The sequence below is a fragment of the Pleuronectes platessa genome, chromosome 7 (genome assembly GCF_947347685.1).
Source record: "Pleuronectes platessa chromosome 7, fPlePla1.1, whole genome shotgun sequence".
Lineage (NCBI taxonomy): Eukaryota > Metazoa > Chordata > Actinopteri > Pleuronectiformes > Pleuronectidae > Pleuronectes > Pleuronectes platessa.
The window spans coordinates 546,604-565,926 of NC_070632.1; the positions used below are offsets into that span (position 1 = coordinate 546,604).

Below are 19,323 nucleotides of genomic sequence, written 5' to 3' on the forward strand. Positions count from 1 at the left end.
AGCTTTCACTTTCATAAGAGGTTATTGTATTTCTGTGATCACACGTCCCAGTGAGAGATGATGGGAACCAGCAGCCACCGGAAGGGGTTCTGGTTGATTGCATTGGGTTGTTTCCCGTGTGTTTTGCTTCGTGTGAAAACTCGAGCGGAACAAAAAACAAACCGAGGAGTTTTCGGGACTTTACGGTGTGACACCGGAACTGCTGGTTGAAACCTCCGATGCACTTCCTTTAGAGTCCGGCGGCAGAATCACACGAACGAAGTGGATCCTCCAGAATGTGAGGAGAGGTGTTCTGACCCGGTTCCGTCCTCATCGAGGCCTCGTCTGCAGCCGCTCCCAGGAGCACCAGTCACTTCTTACTGGTTCGGACAAACCAGTTGATGGGTTCAGTTTGAGTTCATCTCTAATGGATCCAGGTTACAATCGTAGTAACGTTAGCTCGTTAGCTCGCTAGCTCCTCTGTGCTGGTTGTTATCTCCGGCTGCTCCCAGGAATCTGCCCCCGGTGCCGGGTGACATGAGACCGGGTGCGACGCGCCTTTAGAGCCGGGGCCAGGTGAACCACTGGAGGCCATGGACGAGCCGGTACCCACCAGCCCCTGCTCGTCGGAGCCGGACAGTCCCGGAGGACTGAACCGGGGATGTCTGCTCGACCCGGCGGACCTGCTGTACCACGAGCTGTCCGTCATCGTCCCGGAGACCCCGAGGTAACACGGCTCCTCGGGAGGAACCTGATGGTCACACTGGTTCAGATCATTCCCAACATGGTTCAAGAATAAACTGAAATTGTAGAAGACAAACTATTCGTTAACAAAGGAAGAAGATGAAAACCAAGTCGAAATATTAATTTAATGTCAATTAAAGTTATTATTTAAAATGTATATAAAGTATTTTTCTGATCCAACATTGTAAACTAGTTAAGATCAGTGCTCTGCCAGTGAGTGGCATGGTACGCTTATTACTGTAAGACCAGTTTAAACCCCGCCCACAGTCACGACATCATTAGAATCAATCACTATATGACATGGTCCATTTTATGGTTATTCCCAAAATAATATGAATCAACAGAAGAACAGAGAGTCCCAGGACCAATCTGCTGAAGCTGAAAAGAGAAGTAGAGCTTTGAGGGAAAGAAATAAGGATTTGAAAGAGGAGGCACGTTGAAGTGAAAAGGGAAAGAAATTATAAACTTCTTTGAAATTTTATTTTTGGGGCTTGTTATTGCCTTTAATGGATAGGATGGAGGGGGGGGCGTTGGCTCGTTGGGGCAGCGGCTCGACCACGTGAGCCCCACTGAGCTTGAACCTGTGACGTCGCTCATCAGTCGTTTTTTTTTATAACTCCACTGGGTATTGTCCCATCAGCACCAAAAGTGACTGGTCCCTGTCGACCCCCCCCCCCCCCCCCCCCGGTTGGGCCCAAGTGTCTCATTGTGTTTGTTGGTTCAGTCCACAGCTCGGCAAACGGAGAAGACGTGGGCCAATCACAGAGGAACGTTTCAGTCCTGTAAGTCCCAGCTGCTCTACACAGTCACGACAGATGTTTCTGTGTGTGCATTGGCCTGATGCAGATGTTGAGTGCTGTGGGTTTCTGTCCTCAGCTGGCGGGGGGGGGCTTGTGGGGACGACCAGAACCATCGCTCAGTGAACAAGGGTCCAAACGCAGGCGGCTGGCAGCAGCCATGGGAAACCGGAGGGTTCTGTTTGTTCCTGCTTCATCTCTGAGAGCTATTCCTCCGGGCAACCCGCTGTCGACTGCAACCTGTTTCTCATCCTCTTCATCGTCATCTTCATCGTCATCTTCCTCCTCCTTCCTCACTCCAGCGTTAGAGGAGGGTGAGGTGTCTTTGACGGTGCCAGGTTCCCCAGGAGAAGTCAGACCTGGTTCTCTCAGCCAGTTGAGGAGGAGGAGTTTGACTCCAGCTCCCTCGTCCTCCTCGTCCTCCTCGTCGCTGCCGGCCTCGGACTCTCTGTCCTTCCTGACGGCAGAGGAGAGGAGATGGCTGAACGGAGGAGCCACTCCAGCAGGTGACGACACAGTGTAGAGATCTGGATCTCACACAAAAGGTTTTTTACACATCATCACTGGCAAACAGGAGGAACTCCCTGTGAGAAATGATTTTGTCATGTAAACATTGAACCACTTTTCAGTCATAAAATAGTCGAATCTGAAAACATGAGACACATGATATGATTCAATGTGACTCATCACCTCTGATGTCATCCAGACCAAACCCCCAGAATCCAGAGTGAGCAGAACCTCATGTGGAATCTGGGTGTTTCCTTCAGCATCACAATGATCCAGTGAAAGTGTCTGTACATCAGAGTTCACTGCAAACAGGAGCTGATCAACAGGACCTAACTCACCTCAAGATTATACTTATATATACATATATTTGTCTTTGGTTACTTGGCTCTAGAAGTTATGAGGCAGAATATTAAACACAACATAGTTAAACATTCAGTGCACACTCAGTTCACCTGCCTCACACAACACATGCACATCCAGGACATTGTGGCTGAAGTGGACAGAACAATCTGTGTTTATGCTCATTGGTCGTTTGTTCTTCAGCAGTGGAGGAGATCATCATCAGTGACGATGACGAGGGCATGGTGCGCGCGGTGCAGATGGAGGAAGATGAGTCGTTTGCACAGAGCCTGCAGGTAGGAGGCTTCACCTGCGGACTGGTCCCCTGCAGAGTGGACGGAGTGAAACCATTTACCTTTGTTCCTTCAGGCCCAGTTCGACCGAGAGGAGGTGCACAGCAGACACCAGCACCACCAGCTCCACCAGCAGCTCCACCAGCAGAGCCACCACAGGGTGAGACTCCACAACACTTCATATTTCAAATTAAATGGACTGTAGCCTGATGTATGTTATTACTCTGCCAACACACACACACTTTAGTTCAGTCAGGTACACACACAAACACACACATAAATAAATACATTTAAAAAAGCTCTGGTTGTTAGTTTCAGAATAAGCACCAATGGCTAAAAGTAGAAAACTCATTTTAATTGGACATCAGGGTCAGAAACACTTGTAATTGATTCTCCGTGTTTCTTCTGGAAGGGGTCATGTGATAAGAGCCTGACGAATCAGTGAAGACTCATTACCAAATGAGCCAATCAGCAGGAGGTTGAGTTTCCAAACATCTCAGTTTGCTCTGTTCCAGACACACGGAGCCCAAACGGGCCGAGCAGCTTCTGTAGCAGAGTCACGTTGTCGTGTGGATGAAGCCGTGGGGTTTGTCATCGCTCCTGTAAAGTTGTGATTTATTTTCTGCAGTTTTATTCCCACATGGAACCCAGCTGGATGTCCCACGTGCTGGCTGCAGTGACCCCCCCTGCTGGCTTTGAAGAAGGTACGATGACAGACCTGAGAGCATCTTGTGTTCACTGTTTGATTTGAGCCGTGTTGGTTTATGAACGCAGGATGAGAAGAATCCTGTGGTAGCAGCAGTAACGTGTGGTATCACAGACATTGTAAAGTTCTCACTCTACAGAAATATTAACTTGTTAATTTACAGGACTTCCTCAGCCTTTGTTTGTCTAGTGTTTGTTCAGCTGTAGTGATCTTTTTTTATTTTTACGCTGCTTAACTGTTTTTTGACATTAACTGAAACTGTGGTTTTGTCTCCAGGTCTGATGGGTCAGCAGAGAGGACGGGGGCGGAGCCGAGGGAGGAACGCCATGCCCGAGGACCCTCAGGGAAACGACTACGAGGTGAAGAGAGGCGTGCTGGAGAACACACAGCGCCCCCTCTGGCCGCCTGTGACCATGACCTGACCCGCTCTGTGTGCTCTTCCTTCAGGCTCTTCTGGCGTTCGAGGAACGTCAAGGAGCCGTTGTGTCGAACAAGTTGACGCGAAGGCAAATCCAGAGATTTCCCACCAAAACCTTCCAGTCGGCCCACAGCGCTGGGAACACTAAGTGAGTCCGGCGCCTGGTCGGACCTCGGCCGTCCTTCTGATCCTGATTCTTAGTCTCACTCGTGTTTTTCTTCCCGGGTCCTGTCAGGTGCCAGATCTGTTTCTGTGAATACACCGAGCGGGAGAAGCTGAGGATGCTGCCGTGTTTCCATGACTATCACGTCCAGTGTATCGACCGGTGGTTGAAGGTAACGATCCCAGTTCAAGATCCCAGTTCAAACCACCGCTCTCTTCTTCACACTGACTCATTCTGTTTTAGAAAACACACATTTAGTTATTGGAAACTGAAAACAGTGGAAAGGTCGGGTCGAGGGCAGATGTGTTTTCTAGACGGATCACTGTCTCCTCCCCCCCCACAGGATAACACCACCTGTCCCATCTGCAGAGTGAACCTGGCTGATGCTGACTGCTCCGCCCCCCCGAGCCTCTGAAGGCGTCTCTGCTAGCAGCGGCCCGGCTCATGGTCACTTCCTGCCACTACCAGTTCCTTGAAGACCTGAGTCTCACTGTAGTTTGTGTCTGATGGAGGACGACTCGTCAACTTGTCTTTTTTATACTTTTATTTAAATGTTTTCTGTCATTGCTGATTTTGCAGGAATAAAATGATAAAACCTCGAAGCTGCTGCTGATGTTTTATTCCTGAAATCGATTCAGATGTTTTCTCATTGAGACCTGATCTTGAGACGTGTCTACTCCTCGTAGTAGCGTTTCTTCATGGCTCTGTATTTCCTCAGGTAGTACAGCGCCTCCAGCTCTCGGGCCACGTACTCCCCTCGGGCGATCATCTCCTGGATCTGCGCCGGGTCCTGGACCAGCTTGTTCTTGGTGAACGCAGATCTCAGCCGGTCTCTGAAGTAGTCGCTTCCTTTGGGATACTCCCGGCCGAGGTAGAGGAGCTAAGGAAAGGTTTAGAATTTTTAATAAAACACACGTTGCCTCATTTATAAATACAATTGAACACTTTGAGAAAATCATTAAGCTCAGACGATTCAATGGTGTTAGCCAACGGACACCAGTCTCCACTTCCAGATCAAACATCTCAGAAGAACGCTTCCATCTGGTGATGTCACAGAGAGTCAGAGCAGGAAAGAATCCCACTGAGAGTGAGACGAACTGAAACCACAGAACCTCCGACCAGAACCACTTTGACCCACCTTCAGTGAAATCTGTAGGTTCCTGAGAACCAGTTGTGTCATGAAGTCCTGATCCAAAGTCAGTGATCTCAGACTGCAGCAGGACACACCTCCACTGAGAAGAGTTTCTATACGTTTCCATCTGTTTGATCACTGAGGATTCGAACTAGCAACCAGCTGCTGAAGATCGAGTACTCACGTTTTTATAGAGTCGAACCACTTCAGCTCTCAGTGGGTTGGCCATGGTCCCGAGGGTGGGAGCGGAAACAGTCCGGTTCTCTGGTTCTACGCTCGATCATCAACTCGACCAGTTCTAACATGAAAGGGAACATGTGTCGGAACCAATCAGAACCAGAGGATCCGCAGGTGAACTCTGATCACGTGTCACGGACCCTGGAGATCTATCACCCTTCAGCTCCTCACTTTACATAATGGCTCTTATTCAAAGTCGAGTGAAAACATTAAACTTTCATCAACAACAGGATTCAATTATCATCGTGTTCTGATTGGTCAGTTCCCTGTGCTTCACCCGATTGGACCTGATAAAGACACACAAGGAATCAAACGTGTGAACAGTCGGTCCAGCGGAGAGCCCACCCGGTTCTCACCTGCGCCCTGTCTGTTCGGCTGCTGGAGCGTCACGTTAGCTTCAGGTTAGCTTCACGTTAGCTTCAGGTTAGCCTCACATTAGCTTCAGGTTAGCGTCACATTAGCTTCACGTTAGCTTCAGGTTAGCTTCACGTTAGCTTTAGGTTAGCTTCACGTTAGCTTCAGGCTATTATCACGGCTGTTCGTGACGTCACAGTGAACTTTGACTCGACTTTGTTGTTTTTAAACAGATGATAACACACACAGGTGATAACACACACAGATGATAACACACACAGGTGATAACACACACACGCGCGTCTCTCTCTAGTTATGAGGAAACTCACTGACATAATACATTCACTAACTCTAACTCTAGTCCTAAATGGACCAGACAAAATGTCCTCACAATGATGGTATGGAACCTAAATGGGCCTCATTACTATACATAGACCCCCCGACACACACACACACCCTTTTTGTCCCTCCTGCGGCACCGTAGTGGCGGTTTCTTGTTTCTCGACTTCTCTGTTACTTTTCCCCACCCGAGTTGGAAGAAGGCCCGCCCCCACCATGCCTCTGATTGGTCAGATTAAGACAGGGAGCCTGACTATTGGTTGGGCACATGAGTCTTGTCCAGTCTAGGCAATTTAGAGACAGGGTAGGGGCGAGTCCTCCCCCACCTCGGGTATGAAGAATGAGCGCCAGAGGAAAACAAACCGCTGGGAGCCTGTAGGATCTTCAGTCTCTTTTCTAGAGGTTCAGTCTCTTTTCTAGAGGTTCAGTCTCTTTTCTAGATCTTCAGTCTCTTTTCTAGAGCTTCAGTCTCTTTTCTAGAGCTTCAGTCTCTTCCCGGTGAGTCAGACTCGCTCAGACACAGAAGTTTGAACGGACGCGACGATCCACCGGAACTTTCCGCTTGTTTCATGTTCGAGTCATTTACGTGTGTTCGCTAACTTAACACCCGGAGTGGTTCTGTGGGAGCTAACGCTAGCTAAACTTACCAGTTCACTCCCCAGTTCACTAGTGAGCTGGTTAGAACCTTTTGACCGTTTCAGAAACTTTGTGTTGTAACTTTATTTTAAATGATTTTCACACACATTCATCTGACAGCTGAACTTACCGGACACTTTGAACTAAAGTTTTTAAACTGAACCTATAAAGTCACAGGACATCAGTCTGTAAACCAGTAACTAACCAGTGAACTCGTTAGTTAATATGTCAACACTTAGAGTTACGTTCTTCTAGTTTTATTTCCGCGTTTCTAAAACCACTCGAGTAAAGGTTTCTCGCTCACAGACACACACAGACACACACACACACACACACACACACACACACACACACACACACACACACACACAGACACACACACTCTCAGTAGTGAGTTATAGTGATACCTCCTCACAGCCCTGATGTATTCATGAGTATCGTCTTGTTCCCCATCATGGACCAGGAGGTGTCCTGTCATGGAGGAGATGAGCCGCCTGGTGTCCACAGGAGACTGTGTGAAGATCTGGGATTCGGGTTCCATGGCACCGCTGGAGCAGTTCAACCCTCACAGCACCGGCCACCCGGTGGCCCAGGCCTTCTGGGGCTCCAACAGTATCCTGGTGGACCATGAACAGAACCGTCCATGTGTCTTTAGACTATAGTTATAGAGTTATAGTTATAGAGTCTATAGTTTGAACTCTTCACATTACATCTGTTTGAATGACTGCTCCTGTCTCAGGCCGTTATTGATTCATTATTGTCTTGATTGATTCTTTGCTCCATTATGTGTCCTCACTACTCACTAAAGCTCAGAGTGATGTCAGCAAAGTGAATCATGAATCCCTAGAGATTCCCGACCCCAATGAATCCACAGACAGAACGACTGACACAGGGGCACCGACCGGCCAACGGGAGACAAGGGACATCTCTGCAGGTTAAATCGACCAATCGGTGACAGTGGAGAGAGGCAGCTCCAGTCAACTGGCTGAACTCCCACCAGCATCACTCAAATTAATTTTTTAAAATAGCTCAAACAATAAATTGAATTTATTCGAAGCTATGTTTCTGAACTGAGAACTATAAGACCAGTTCTCTCAACAGAAGCTCGATCATACTGGAATAATGTTTTTTCTTTTGCAAGATGAACAGAAATGAAGTGAGAGATAAAAGTGAAATAATGATGTTTTTTATGATGAAGATGTTCAGGCTGAGGAGAGTCACTGCATTAAGAGATAAAGAGGCCTTGACCCAGTTCTCTCAGACCATTACCTGGTCACTTCCAGCAGCAGCGGAGACAAACTGGTGGTTTCCAGCCTCAAGTCGACTCCGGTGCCACTGGTGGAACTGGGAGAGGGGGTGAGAGCACAGCTTCAGCTTGGTTGTTTCTGTGGCGACAGTGTGATCTTATGATTTTCACTCACAAAATCTCTGTTCACTGTAACATTCAGAAAAAGCAGACCCGTGTGTGTCTGAGCTCCTCGTCTCAGTTCCTGGTGAGTGGAGGTCTGGATCACTGCGTCCACCTGTGGGACCTGAAGACCAAGAGACTGCACCGCTCCCTCAAGGTGAGACTTCACTCAAGAGCCTCACTCACTCAGACACACAAACACACACAGTGAGATCAGAGCTCGTCGTGGAGCAGCCGCTCAGTGACTCTGTAGAAGTGAAACACAGAGTTCCTCTGGTCTCAGCTGCTTCTGGATCAGAGCAGAAGCTGCAGCTGGTTTGTACCGAGCTGGAGCTTCTGTGTCCTCCTCCACTCGGCTCTCACTGGAACTAACACACACTCATCACTGGTTCTCAGGACCTGATCAGGGAGTCACTGGTTGCTGGTTTGATTCCTAAGTTTATCAGACTTATTGAAACATCATGAAAAGGACTCGTCCACATGTTGGACACGAGACGCTCACACTCAGGACTCAGAGTTAAAACGAGACCGGATCCGACTCCATCGGTTCAGAACCAAATACACTGCACTGCTTCTGCAGATGGGCTCAGATTCAGATTTCACATCCACATTTAATTATGGAAAGGTTTGGTTGTTTTGATGATTTAAAAAAGAAAATAACTAAGTTTTATGCAACCATCCTATATTTGCTATAAAGAAAAAAGAGCAAAGGCCAAGAAGCCCCGATGTTCTGAATCCACTCATCCTGTGTTTGCTCAGAGGCAAAGAGACACATCTGATTATGGTGTGGTAGGTTTTAGTTTTAGTTTATTTTATTTTTCAATCTTCATAACTACCATTTGGACTTATCATCAATAAAAACACTAAACTATCCAAAAAGCCTTTAACAGGAACAACATATAAACCTCAGAGAGTCAGAGAGAGGGTCCCTCTCCCAGACAGACAGAAGTGTAACAGAACAACAACATCACAATATGTACAACCTTGAAGAGAAAGACAGTGTCGAGCATACATGGAGAAGTGTGTCAGTGTTTGAATTGTCTATACAAATGAAAAGCTCTGACCGAGATGAGGGTCACTGTGTGTCTCCTCTCTCAGGACCACAGAGAAGAGGTGACCTGTGTGTCCTTCAACTCCAACGACAGCTTCATCGCCTCCGGCTCCACCAGTGGAGATCTGGTCCTCCACAGTCTCACCACCAACCAGTCCAGCAAAGCCTTCGGCCACGGCAGCAACCAGGTTAGACTGTGACTCACTGTGCTGCTACTGGTTCTGAACCATGTTAACCCTCTGACCCTGATAACCTGCCAGCACGTTGGAAAGTCATGAGTTCTAAAAAAAACTGAATGACACCGTTTATCACAGCCATGAAGAATAACAACTGAAATCCCATTTTCACTCTCATATTATTAACTATTATTTATTCTTGAATCAAGGTCATATATTATCTTGCATCAGGTCCTACTCACAGTCGGGTACGGTACACTTTGTTTGCCATCTACAAACTTTAAGTCAGTTTATCATTTTATTTCTCATACATTCTCTAATAAGTGTTCATGGGGCATCAAGTCCATAATCGTAACTTTTAAGTTATGATGACTCTATCGATAACAAATCCACGAAATCCTTCAGCCAATCATGTATGTTGTAGAAATCAGGTTTAGGATCTTTCCAAGTGCTGAGTGTTGTCCTCTCTGAAGAGACGAAGGCGAGAGCAGCGTTACGTCGAATGGTTCCTGAAGTTTTCTTTTCTATTTCCCAATATGCACACTACTGGGCATCTGGGGATATAACTGTTTATCTCCTGTTAAATATGTATCACCTCAGTTCAGAATTTGTTGGTCTTCCATTGGAGAGGACCACAGTTAATGCATGTTTGTGCTCACGCAGAGTCCTGCGGAGAATCTCTCGCTGTTTTCTCACATGAGCTTATTAGGAAATTATAGGAGGACATAAGTATTCTCACAGAAATGTTAGGAGATTATCTGGAGTTCAGTGCAGCCACAGTATTATCATGTTTTCAACTTTTTGATAGTCCGAGAACAAAGCACCTGACATTTGTCTTCATCAGGAAAAAAATATAAAATCTAAGCCTGAATTCTGATTAATAATTTTAGACGTCACAAAATCATTGTTTTTTACAGACCCACAGTTCTCTTGATCACACCAGGTGTTTAAATCGATCCTTTATTAGTCAGTTTCAGGTCCATGATCAATGGATCACATGCTGATGTTTTAGTTTTTTTCATGATTCTGTTAAAGAAAATCTTTTCTGTTGTTAAGTCTTATTTGTAAGAGAAGTCATTTTAATACTGAAGCCCAGTTGTTTAAAAACATCAACTCGCTGCTGCTGTGTTCGTGTGTCTCCTCCAGCCCATCCATGACCTGAAGCTCTCCCTGCTGAAGCGCTCCCTGCTGGGCAGTGTGTCGGACAGTGGCAGCGTGGTCCTGTGGGACTCCAACACCCAGAAGGAGCTCCATGGTTTCGACTGCGCCCACAAGGCCCCGGGCACGGGCCTGGCCTTCTCCCCGGCCAGCGAGCTGCTGGTGGTCAGCGTCGGTCTGGACAAGAAGATCGTCTGCTACGACACCGCCAGCAAGATGTAAGAGCAAACACACCATGACTGTGCGTTTGTTAACAAAATGAAAGCATTAATTCCACAAATTAATCATTCTGCATTAACGTGTTAATTCTGACCGCCCTAATATATATATATATAATTCTGTTGACACACAAAAAGAAACGTGACACATTTAAAAAGGTTTTTAAATCCTGTTCCCGTGCAGCGTGCTCAGGTCCATCCGGGTGGACAGTCCTCTGACCTCGGTGGACTTCACTCCAGACGGGACCGGTCTGGTGGTCGGATCCACTCAGGGGAAGATCTACCAGTACGACCTGAGGAACTCCAGCACCCCCACCAGGATCACCGGTGCACATAAAACCTCCGTCACATGTCTCCGCTTCCAGAGCAACACCAGCAGACACAAGGTAGCAGCAGCCGAGCGATGAGATCATTCCTCACCAGAGAGACTCAAGTCACTTGAATAGCAGCAGATGTGTAGAAGCTGTGGCTGCTGCAGCTTGTGCTGTGAAAAGGTTCCGACTTGATGAAAACAACTCAAAGTCCTTTCTTCCTCGTTAACGTTTGTCTGTGTGAATCCTGATTCACAGTTTCCTGTGAACCAGTGAATCTCCAACATCTAATCTAGAGCTGAAGTACATTTTCAGAATCAATAAATCAACTTTTTGTTACAGTGTGATATTTGGTTCGCTGTATTAATAAGATTAAACACTTTTAGAACCTGGTTGAGGAGTTTCGATGAAGGCTACACCGATCTGTTCCAGTGTTAAAACTCATCACTGGTTACACATGGCCTCCTCACACTCAATGGTTTCCAGCCTCTAAGACAGATACTTCCTGTTTACACCACATGACCAGTTTGTGAATGGTCATGTGACTTATGTTCACAGGTGTGTCAGTGTTGACATGTGTTCTTTGAACAGTCAAAACTAAAACCACTCGTTTCCCCTCTGTCTCTCATTTGTTTAATTGTCTCTCTCTCCTTCTCTCTCTCTCTCCCTCCCTCCCCCCCCCCCGCCTCAGTCCAGTAAACTGGGCACCACCAAGATTTCCAGTACGAAAAGATCCTCAACCAGAGTTTCCAGCAGTCAGCCCGACCCCGCCCCTTACCCAGGCCCCACCCCCCACAGACAGGTGACAAGTACAGGTCAGTGCGTCTCATTGGTCCATGACAGGAAATTTTATTAAACTTGCATGACATGACATCATGGTAAATTTGTATGTACAGTAATCGCTCACGATGCGTGTGTGTTTTTTAGGTAAAGTAACGTTGATGGTTGTTACTTGGTTTTATGGGATATTTATTATTTGATGACAAATATCCGACTTCTCACAGAGATGTTTAGCAGCTTGGGTCGGGTACCGGCAGCAGGTGAAGGCATGTTCTTGTGGGTCAGGTGATGCGGGGCGGGGAAATGAAAACCTTGACCCACGAATGAGAAGTGAGCTCTTTGTTGTGTCCAGCAGGGGGCGCTGACGCAGACGTGATGTTCCGGGAAGCTGAGGGTCATCAGGGGACAGAGCCGCTTCCAGCTGTGGAGAAGATGAGCAGCGTTGGACGAAACAGTCTGGACGTCTTCTCTCCTGTACGAGACGGTCAGTGTCCATGTGAAGACAGACAGGGACACAGACGTGTTTCACTTCAAACATCAGCGATGGTGTCGAATCGGTCTGTGTTATATTCAGAGGTGTTCCTAATATTCTGCCCACATCAACATCACACACCACCATTACCCTGTAATAATCATCAGATGGAATTTAAACCTTTCTGAGGGATAGAAAAGTTAATGTTCATAATGAATCTGGACTAAAATGTGTCTGTCTCAGACCTGAGGACTCAGGGGACGACCGGGGAGACGCCGTTTGGACGAACACACGGTACGTCTGTCTGACAGCTGCAGTGAGAGACTGAGGGACACTGCTGCCTCTGGACTAACTGGGATGCTGTCTTTCCACAGTAACCAGTCTGGAGATGTTGTCCAGAGAAGGGGAGGGTCTGCAGGTCGTGGGTCGGGCCAGTCTGGACATCTTCTCCCCCGTCAGAGAAGGTCAGACTTCATTCTCTCTACTGGTTTCTACTGGTTTGAAATGTTCCCATGTTCTGTTCAACACGTTAACATGAATTTAACCCAGACTGAGAAAAAATACATACATGACACTAATCAGCAGCAGCAGTGAGTGTGTGTCTGCCGTGAAGAAGTCGACTGTCAGACAAGGAAGTACGTTAGCTCTGTTGGTGACAGCTGAGTCCTGATGGGGGGGGCACAGTCCGCAGCGTGGTTTTGATATTTTTCATTTAACCATACATTTTTTTATAAATAACGAACAATACGGTTTGTTTATTCTGCAAAATTTAAATTAATTTAAAGTTTTTATATCAGATAACATAAACACTGATACTTTGGAGAAAATCTGATGGAATGAAATATCAATGAATCTATGTTTTCTCTCTTGTTGTGGGAATGTTTCAGATTCTCATTCAGGTGCCAGCTCTCATCGTAAAACCCCCCTGGTGGCCACTGCAGGTCGGTGCTACAGCCCACTGTCTGTCTTCCAGACCCCCCCAATCAAAGAAGAAGAGCCAATCACTGCTGCAGCGGAGGAACCTTGTGACTCCAGGAAGGTTATGACCTCTTCATCAAACACGTGACTTTGTTGATACGTTTCTCGGTTCCACTTTGTATTTTCTGGATAAGCGGGGGGGGGGGGGGGGGGGGGGGGGCACAGCTTTGGACTCGCAGACTCCCGGGTGTTTACAATATAATCTGTAATCAATGAGTAATTATTATGTAATTGTTCTAGTGTCATTGACCCAAAGCTCTAATTCAACAACAGTTTCATTCTCGATGCTAAAACCACTTTTTGATTGACAGTCTGAAGAGGCCAGCAGCTGCAGTCTGGAGGGGGAGGTCCAGAGCCCGCCTCCAGACGCCCAGCGGACCAATCCCTGCCAGCCGGCCCCTCCCTTCTTCACACCAGAGCCCAGCCTCCGGAGAGCCAATGGTATTCAGGCTCAGCTGAGTTATGACTCACCTGTCCACGAAGCTCCGCCCACTACAGCCGCAGGTGGGCAGGATAACGACAGGGGCGGGGTTTGATTGATTAGTAAACACGACAACCACCTGCTGCCTGGCTCGGCTAGCGAGCTAACAAACATTATCAAACCCTGATGATAAAGAAATATAATCAATGTTTGATATTTTACATTTTAACCACCACGTATTATTTATAATTATTATAAATCAAAAGAAAACACAAATACAACAATTTCAATAGGGCCTCCCACAGTTCGGTGCTCGGGCCCTAACTAAACATATTGAACTTAAATGAACAAAATAAACAAAATTTGAATGTGGAATAAATATTAAATTTTTCATATTAATGATTGATGAAGCCTGATTTCATGATAAAAAAACAGGATCATGAAAACAATATCCCGTGATGAGACAGAGGCCACCAGCAGGGGGCGTCTGTTCCCAGAGGCTCTGGAGAACAGATGAAGCTGAGGCCTGACTTGTACACGAAAAGAGAACCCACAGTCAAAGAGTTTTAATGATGAAGTGTTGAAGATGATGTGATCATTTGTGGTTGTTGTGAATCCTCAGGTCCTGCTCTGTCTGCCGCTGCCTCCGCCTCGCTCTCCCAGAACATCGCTGAGGTGGTCGGACAGGGAGGAGCTGCTCCTCTCTCCTCCCTCCAGATCCACTTCATCCAGAACATGATCCATGAAACCCTGGAGGACTTCAGGTCTGTCCCCCCAGAGCGTCCACACTACCCCGAAGCTTTAGTGCCACTAAGCCTGAGAAGTTTGTTAACCCTGTTTAACTCCCGGGCTGCGTTTTAAAGCTGCTGAGCACTAAAGGGCAATAGGAGCGATGACAGACAGGATCTGACCATCGCCCGGGCGTTCCTGACTGGAGGTCAGTCGGTGCCGGCTGTCCTCCCAAACAATCCTGAAGTGTGAGGGGTTTATAAACTGATCCCAATGCTTCCGACCGAGTCGGAGCCTCCAGGATCTCGAGTATCGGCTCTGACAGAAACCGGCAGCAGCCAATGAGAGCGAGCTGACAAGCTACGGGCAAATCCGTCTTCGTAGAACAGGGCGGCAGGATTTGTGTTTATCAGGAAACTTCAGGTTCAATTCAGAGTTCTCAGTCCTACGCTGCTCGACCACCACGGTCTGCTGAGCTGCTCCTCCTGAGATTAGAGCTCAAGCTGTATCAAAGCTCCGCCCCACTACTTTACTTCACCTCCTGACTCTGATGTACTGGGAGCGGAGGAGAGCCTTCATGCTTTCATACTTTGATCCTTTAAGTAGCCTGTGGTCTGTGAAGAGAAATATGGATTTGTGGGTTAAGATAGTTTACAGATTTACTTTGTGAGTCCTGTGGACAGAGATGTAGCCTCAGGGTCGTGGAGGCCTGAAGAGTTTCTTCCTCTGTCGATGAATAAATCTGACGGAGGAAAGAGAAACGTCTGAAGCTGAAGATCCTAAAGTTTTGTCTCCTTGTCTTCAGGGACACCTGTCACAGAGACGTGGTCAACCTTCAGGTGGAGATGGTCCGACAGTTTTACATCCAGCTGGTACGAACCATCACTGACGTTTCACCGCTCACCGGCTTCAGCCTCATCTGCTCACTCCTGCAGCCATTCCCACTACAGTAGAACTGATCTATACATTTGAATTGGGATCCTTCTCCAGTGAGAATCTAATCTAATATCTTCTGTTTGGGCTAATTGTCGAATCTGAAATGTCATAGATAACTATCGTCATAGTGGTGAGTAGATAATGAGTGAATTCTAATTTTTCAGTGAACTATCCCCTTTAATAAACACAATTCTATATCATACAAAACTAAAATACATAAACACATTCAAGGTGAGAACTCAACTGACTCAACCATGAAGTCATCTTCAGTGTGAACACGTCATGTTTGTTTCAGAACGAAATCCACGGTCTGATCGAGAAGTATTCAGTGAACGAGTCTCTGGTGGAGGAGATCGAGAAGCTGAGGGAGGAGAACCGCCGCCTGAAGACCAACTACTGAGGGCTCGTCCCACACTGCCCCCCCCAGCAGGGGTCTGAGGACAAAGACATGGAGTCTTTCTTTCTTCATCACTGACTCTGAGCCGTCACATGGCTGAAACAGCGCCTCCTGCTGCTGAGGAGGTCGCAGCCTCACACATGAGAGATGTTCTGTAGTTTGGGACCGAATCTTGAACTGAACTGAGAAACATCAATATATGAAACTGTAAATTAACGATTTGCTATTGTGATGAAAACATAAAAATATATTTCCACAGACAATAGAGCTGATAACATGTTCAGGGTTTTTCACCTGAAGACGAACACGTGTTCACATCCACGTCGGCTCGAGTTTGTATCCCAAGAATAAAAAGACGAAAATAAAACATGAAACTGACTCTTTTCTCTATTGATCTTTGATTATTCTTATTGATTACTACATATTGATCAGTAAACACTGATCAATTCAACTATGCCAACATGTATGTTTACATTCAGTTTAAAAAATGTCTTTTAAATTAATAATCTTTAAAAAAAAAAATTATTTTTGGTTTCAGTTCTCTGTTACTTTTTTTCCCTCATTTCACTTCTCAGCTTGAACTTTCAATCATCTTGTACTTAAAACATCTGTCTTGTTATTAACTCTATTAGCACACGCTTTGTCTCTGTTGTTCTGCTGACTCAACTCTTCACTGCAGATTAACTTATTCACTTTACTATTCTGATCTTATATTATTATTTGACTGATTTGTGTTTCACTGGACCTATCATTGTTCATCCATCATCTATCAATCTATCATCTATCCATTATCAATCTATCATCCATCCATAATAATAGGAGTGATTCATGCTGTGGTTCTTCCTACTACCAGGGCGTGGCAGTGTTTTACCATCGCTGCTCCTCGTCCACCAGAAGTGAGGCACCGGAAGAAGAAGTCTCCCGCCCCCTGCTGAGCTTTTTAAACCAGCGCGGGACTCTGCTCGTCTCACTTCCTGTTGGTTCTGTTGTCTGATCAGTTCTGTGTCTTCAGTCTTGATCCTCATCAGATCCTCATCTGATCACTGAGCTCGGTTTAGTTGGTGAACCCTCTTCTTCCTCTTCATCTTCCTCTTCCTCAGTCTCGACGCGGACGGAACATGGTGCGGACTAAAGCGGACAGTGTCCCCGGCTCCTACAGGAAAGGTACAGTGTCTCCTGTGTGACATTAATGTGACGGACGAGCTGGTGGAAAGTTCTGGACGCGTCTTCTCACCGGCTTCATCGAACGAACCTGGTTTGAAATTAATATCCTCGTGAGAACAGGAAACTGAACCTCGACCGTCAGTCTCCCGCCAAGCGGAGCCGGTCCCGAGGTCCAGTTTCCTGCTCCGTCGAACTAGTTCTGTCAGGTTTAAACTCGATAAATTCATTTCACTGAACTTCATCTGGAAAATTAACTCTTTTCTGCACTGGCGCCAGTTTTTAGCGCCACGGTGCGGCGTCATGCGGTCGTTGCACGAAACCTCGTTGAAAAATGACATCATTAAATATTATCTCGCTTCTCGTTGAAAGTAAATGTGAGACCGGAAGCGATGAACGCGGTTGAACTCATCTACATGGTCCCGCGGAGCCTTCGGCTGAACACAGATCCACTATTCAACCCTCCGCTCGATAAAAAGTTACAATTAGCATCTCAACGAATCTTCCTACAGTGATATTGATTCTGTTTGCTGTTGGTGACGTCATATCGCCCCCCCAGCCCCCCGCCTGCTGCCGTCAGGCTTCATAAGATCTATGATTCATATCTTTGCTGGTTCGGTTCCTCTGGTTTTCAGCTGTTGCAGCTCAAGCTCCGAGGAAGTCTCTGGGTTCCAGTTCGGCCAACGCGTCGTCCTGCAGCAGCCAGTCGTCCACCCCAGGTCAGTGTGTCCCCTCTGTCCTGTCTGCCCCCCTCCACCAGACCACGCAGCTGACCTCATGATGTTCTTTCATTCAAAGCTAAGGGCAAATATGCCGGTGGGAACGTGGTGTGCCCTCGCCCCACTCCGACCTGGCAGAAGGGCATCGGGGACTTCTTCGGCGGGCCCCCCCGGAAGCCCGAGAAGGAGAACCAGAGGCCCCAGGAGACCGAGGACGACGAGGAGGCCGGAGGCAGCGGGATGTCAAAGGCCACCAGGAAGTATGTTTCTTATCAGGTCACGTTGTTGATTAACTGCAGCTCCGAGGTCTGGTCCTGGAGCCGTGGGTTGAGTTCTACCTGAGATAGAAACACTCAGAGTTTGATTCCTTCAGACGATGAATAAACCTGATCAGGAGCCTGAGGCTCGGCTGCTTCCAACGACAGGAGAACCTCCGATCTTCTATCATTCAGGAAAAATGACCAACAACAGCTCCACGTTATTTAGAAAAGTCTATAAATGTATAAATTAGTTTTATCCTCCAACTGGAAACTTGATTCAGAAGAGTCTGGACCAGTTCACGTGGTTTGTATCTCCAGTGCGTTGTCGGGTGTTTTCTTCTGAGGCACCAGTGAAGAACTTTCTACCTTTGTGCACGTCGAGCTGTTTCCTCTGGAGGATGTTCTGTGTTAAATTAGATTTCAGCTCATTGAACCTGTGCTGGTCTAGTTTGCTGTCGTGTGTCATGCATGTTATTAATCACAGCGTTGCTTTTAGTTTACACTTAACGTGTTTGAAGGAAAGCTGAGGCACGTCCAACACATCTTCATTATTCACGCAGTCTGACTCTCCTCCTGACAAACGTTTATTTAAACACAACTGTTTGTCTATTGAACACTTTTGTGTTACACGAGCGTTGCAACTACAGCAGCTAAGAAGGTCGTCGTGGTTCTTGTGGAAGAAACCTCAGATGACAAGTAGGTGTTCAGTGTGGCAGCTGCTGCGTCTGTAGAAACTTTAGAAGTGTCAGTCGTTTGGATTCGACAGTTTATTCCCACGTCGCTGCTGATCGTCCACAGGCTCAGAGGAAACGTGTCGTTCGACCTGGAAACTGCAGAACGTGAACTTGAAGCAGTAAAGTGAGGCTGACATTTCCTGTGACCAATCACAACAAAGGGAACCAGCTGACCAATCAGAGCTTCATCCGGGGGGGTGGTCTTAAAGAGAGGGAAGCTGAACCTATGTGTTTGAAACGGGCTGAGAGGAGGAGATGGAGCGTCTGAGGAGATTCTGAACGTTAGAGCATGAAAACCTTTCACAGTAACAACACTGATTCAAATGATGAACAGAATGTGTCTCCTTTTAAAAAAGATGAAACTGAAACGGTCGATCGTTATGAATTTACCAGAAATCTCCTGTCGCCATGTTGTGTAGAAGCTCCTGTGAAGTGTGACTGAGTGTTTTGTTGTGCAGGTCCAGGCCGCTGCCGGCTGACGATGAGGAGGATGAAGCCTGAGACGATGAAGGACCCTCTGCTGCCTCTGCTCAGGCTCGCAGGCCTTTAAATGTACATCTGTATATACTTTTCTGCTGAATTCCCTTTTAAATAGGTCATTAAACACTTTTTATGTTTTTAACCTGGTGGTGTCTGTTGTGTTGCTGTATTCACGTGCACAGTGTGTGTCTGTTCCAGTGGAGCATTAGTCTTAAGAGGGAAGTGTTGAATTAAAGAGTAAATCATTCACCAGGTTCGAATCTGGACGCAAGCCTAAATAAAGATGGAGG

General features: G+C 46.8%; 4 protein-coding genes across 7 annotated transcripts; 3 read left to right on the top strand and 1 right to left on the bottom strand.

The window, feature by feature from the left end:
* Positions 1-44: 44 nt before the first annotated feature.
* On the top strand, positions 45-4,548 carry si:ch211-59o9.10 (uncharacterized protein LOC561841 homolog). The gene is made up of 10 exons (XM_053426574.1): positions 45-706; positions 1,448-1,505; positions 1,600-2,026; positions 2,571-2,662; positions 2,736-2,819; positions 3,288-3,363; positions 3,642-3,724; positions 3,813-3,931; positions 4,019-4,118; positions 4,290-4,548. Exons 1-10 carry the CDS (start codon positions 573-575, stop codon positions 4,359-4,361), a joined length of 1,245 nt encoding a protein of 414 aa, XP_053282549.1. The 5' UTR covers positions 45-572; the 3' UTR covers positions 4,362-4,548.
* Positions 4,473-6,170, bottom strand: lyrm5b (LYR motif containing 5b). 3 transcript variants are annotated; one of them, XM_053426577.1, is made up of 3 exons: positions 6,126-6,170; positions 5,263-5,376; positions 4,473-4,826 (listed from the first exon to the last, which is right to left on the bottom strand). In XM_053426577.1, the coding sequence occupies exons 2-3, from the start codon at positions 5,305-5,307 to the stop codon at positions 4,620-4,622; spliced, it is 252 nt and encodes an 83-aa protein (XP_053282552.1). In that variant the 5' UTR covers positions 5,308-5,376; positions 6,126-6,170; the 3' UTR covers positions 4,473-4,619. The 3 variants fall into 3 exon arrangements, with proteins under 3 accessions (XP_053282552.1, XP_053282551.1, XP_053282550.1); XM_053426576.1 differs by lacking the exon at positions 6,126-6,170 and adding an exon at positions 5,593-6,095; XM_053426575.1 differs by lacking the exon at positions 6,126-6,170 and adding an exon at positions 5,672-6,090.
* Positions 6,171-6,287: 117 nt separating this feature from the next.
* Positions 6,288-16,054, top strand: nedd1 (NEDD1 gamma-tubulin ring complex targeting factor). The gene is made up of 16 exons (XM_053426573.1): positions 6,288-6,506; positions 7,108-7,256; positions 7,906-8,000; positions 8,093-8,209; positions 9,151-9,291; positions 10,426-10,655; positions 10,840-11,041; positions 11,658-11,781; positions 12,102-12,230; positions 12,462-12,512; positions 12,593-12,682; positions 13,106-13,257; positions 13,508-13,700; positions 14,240-14,381; positions 15,152-15,218; positions 15,578-16,054. The coding sequence occupies exons 2-16, from the start codon at positions 7,121-7,123 to the stop codon at positions 15,680-15,682; spliced, it is 1,974 nt and encodes a 657-aa protein (XP_053282548.1). The 5' UTR covers positions 6,288-6,506; positions 7,108-7,120; the 3' UTR covers positions 15,683-16,054.
* Positions 16,055-16,579: 525 nt separating this feature from the next.
* pclaf (PCNA clamp associated factor) lies at positions 16,580-19,175 on the top strand. Of its 2 annotated transcripts, XM_053426583.1 has the most exons (4): positions 16,581-16,843; positions 17,476-17,559; positions 17,639-17,819; positions 19,012-19,175. In XM_053426583.1, the coding sequence occupies exons 1-4, from the start codon at positions 16,798-16,800 to the stop codon at positions 19,052-19,054; spliced, it is 354 nt and encodes a 117-aa protein (XP_053282558.1). In that variant the 5' UTR covers positions 16,581-16,797; the 3' UTR covers positions 19,055-19,175. The 2 variants fall into 2 exon arrangements, with proteins under 2 accessions (XP_053282557.1, XP_053282558.1); XM_053426582.1 differs by having other exon boundaries at positions 16,580-16,843; positions 17,639-19,175.
* Positions 19,176-19,323: the final 148 nt, after the last annotated feature.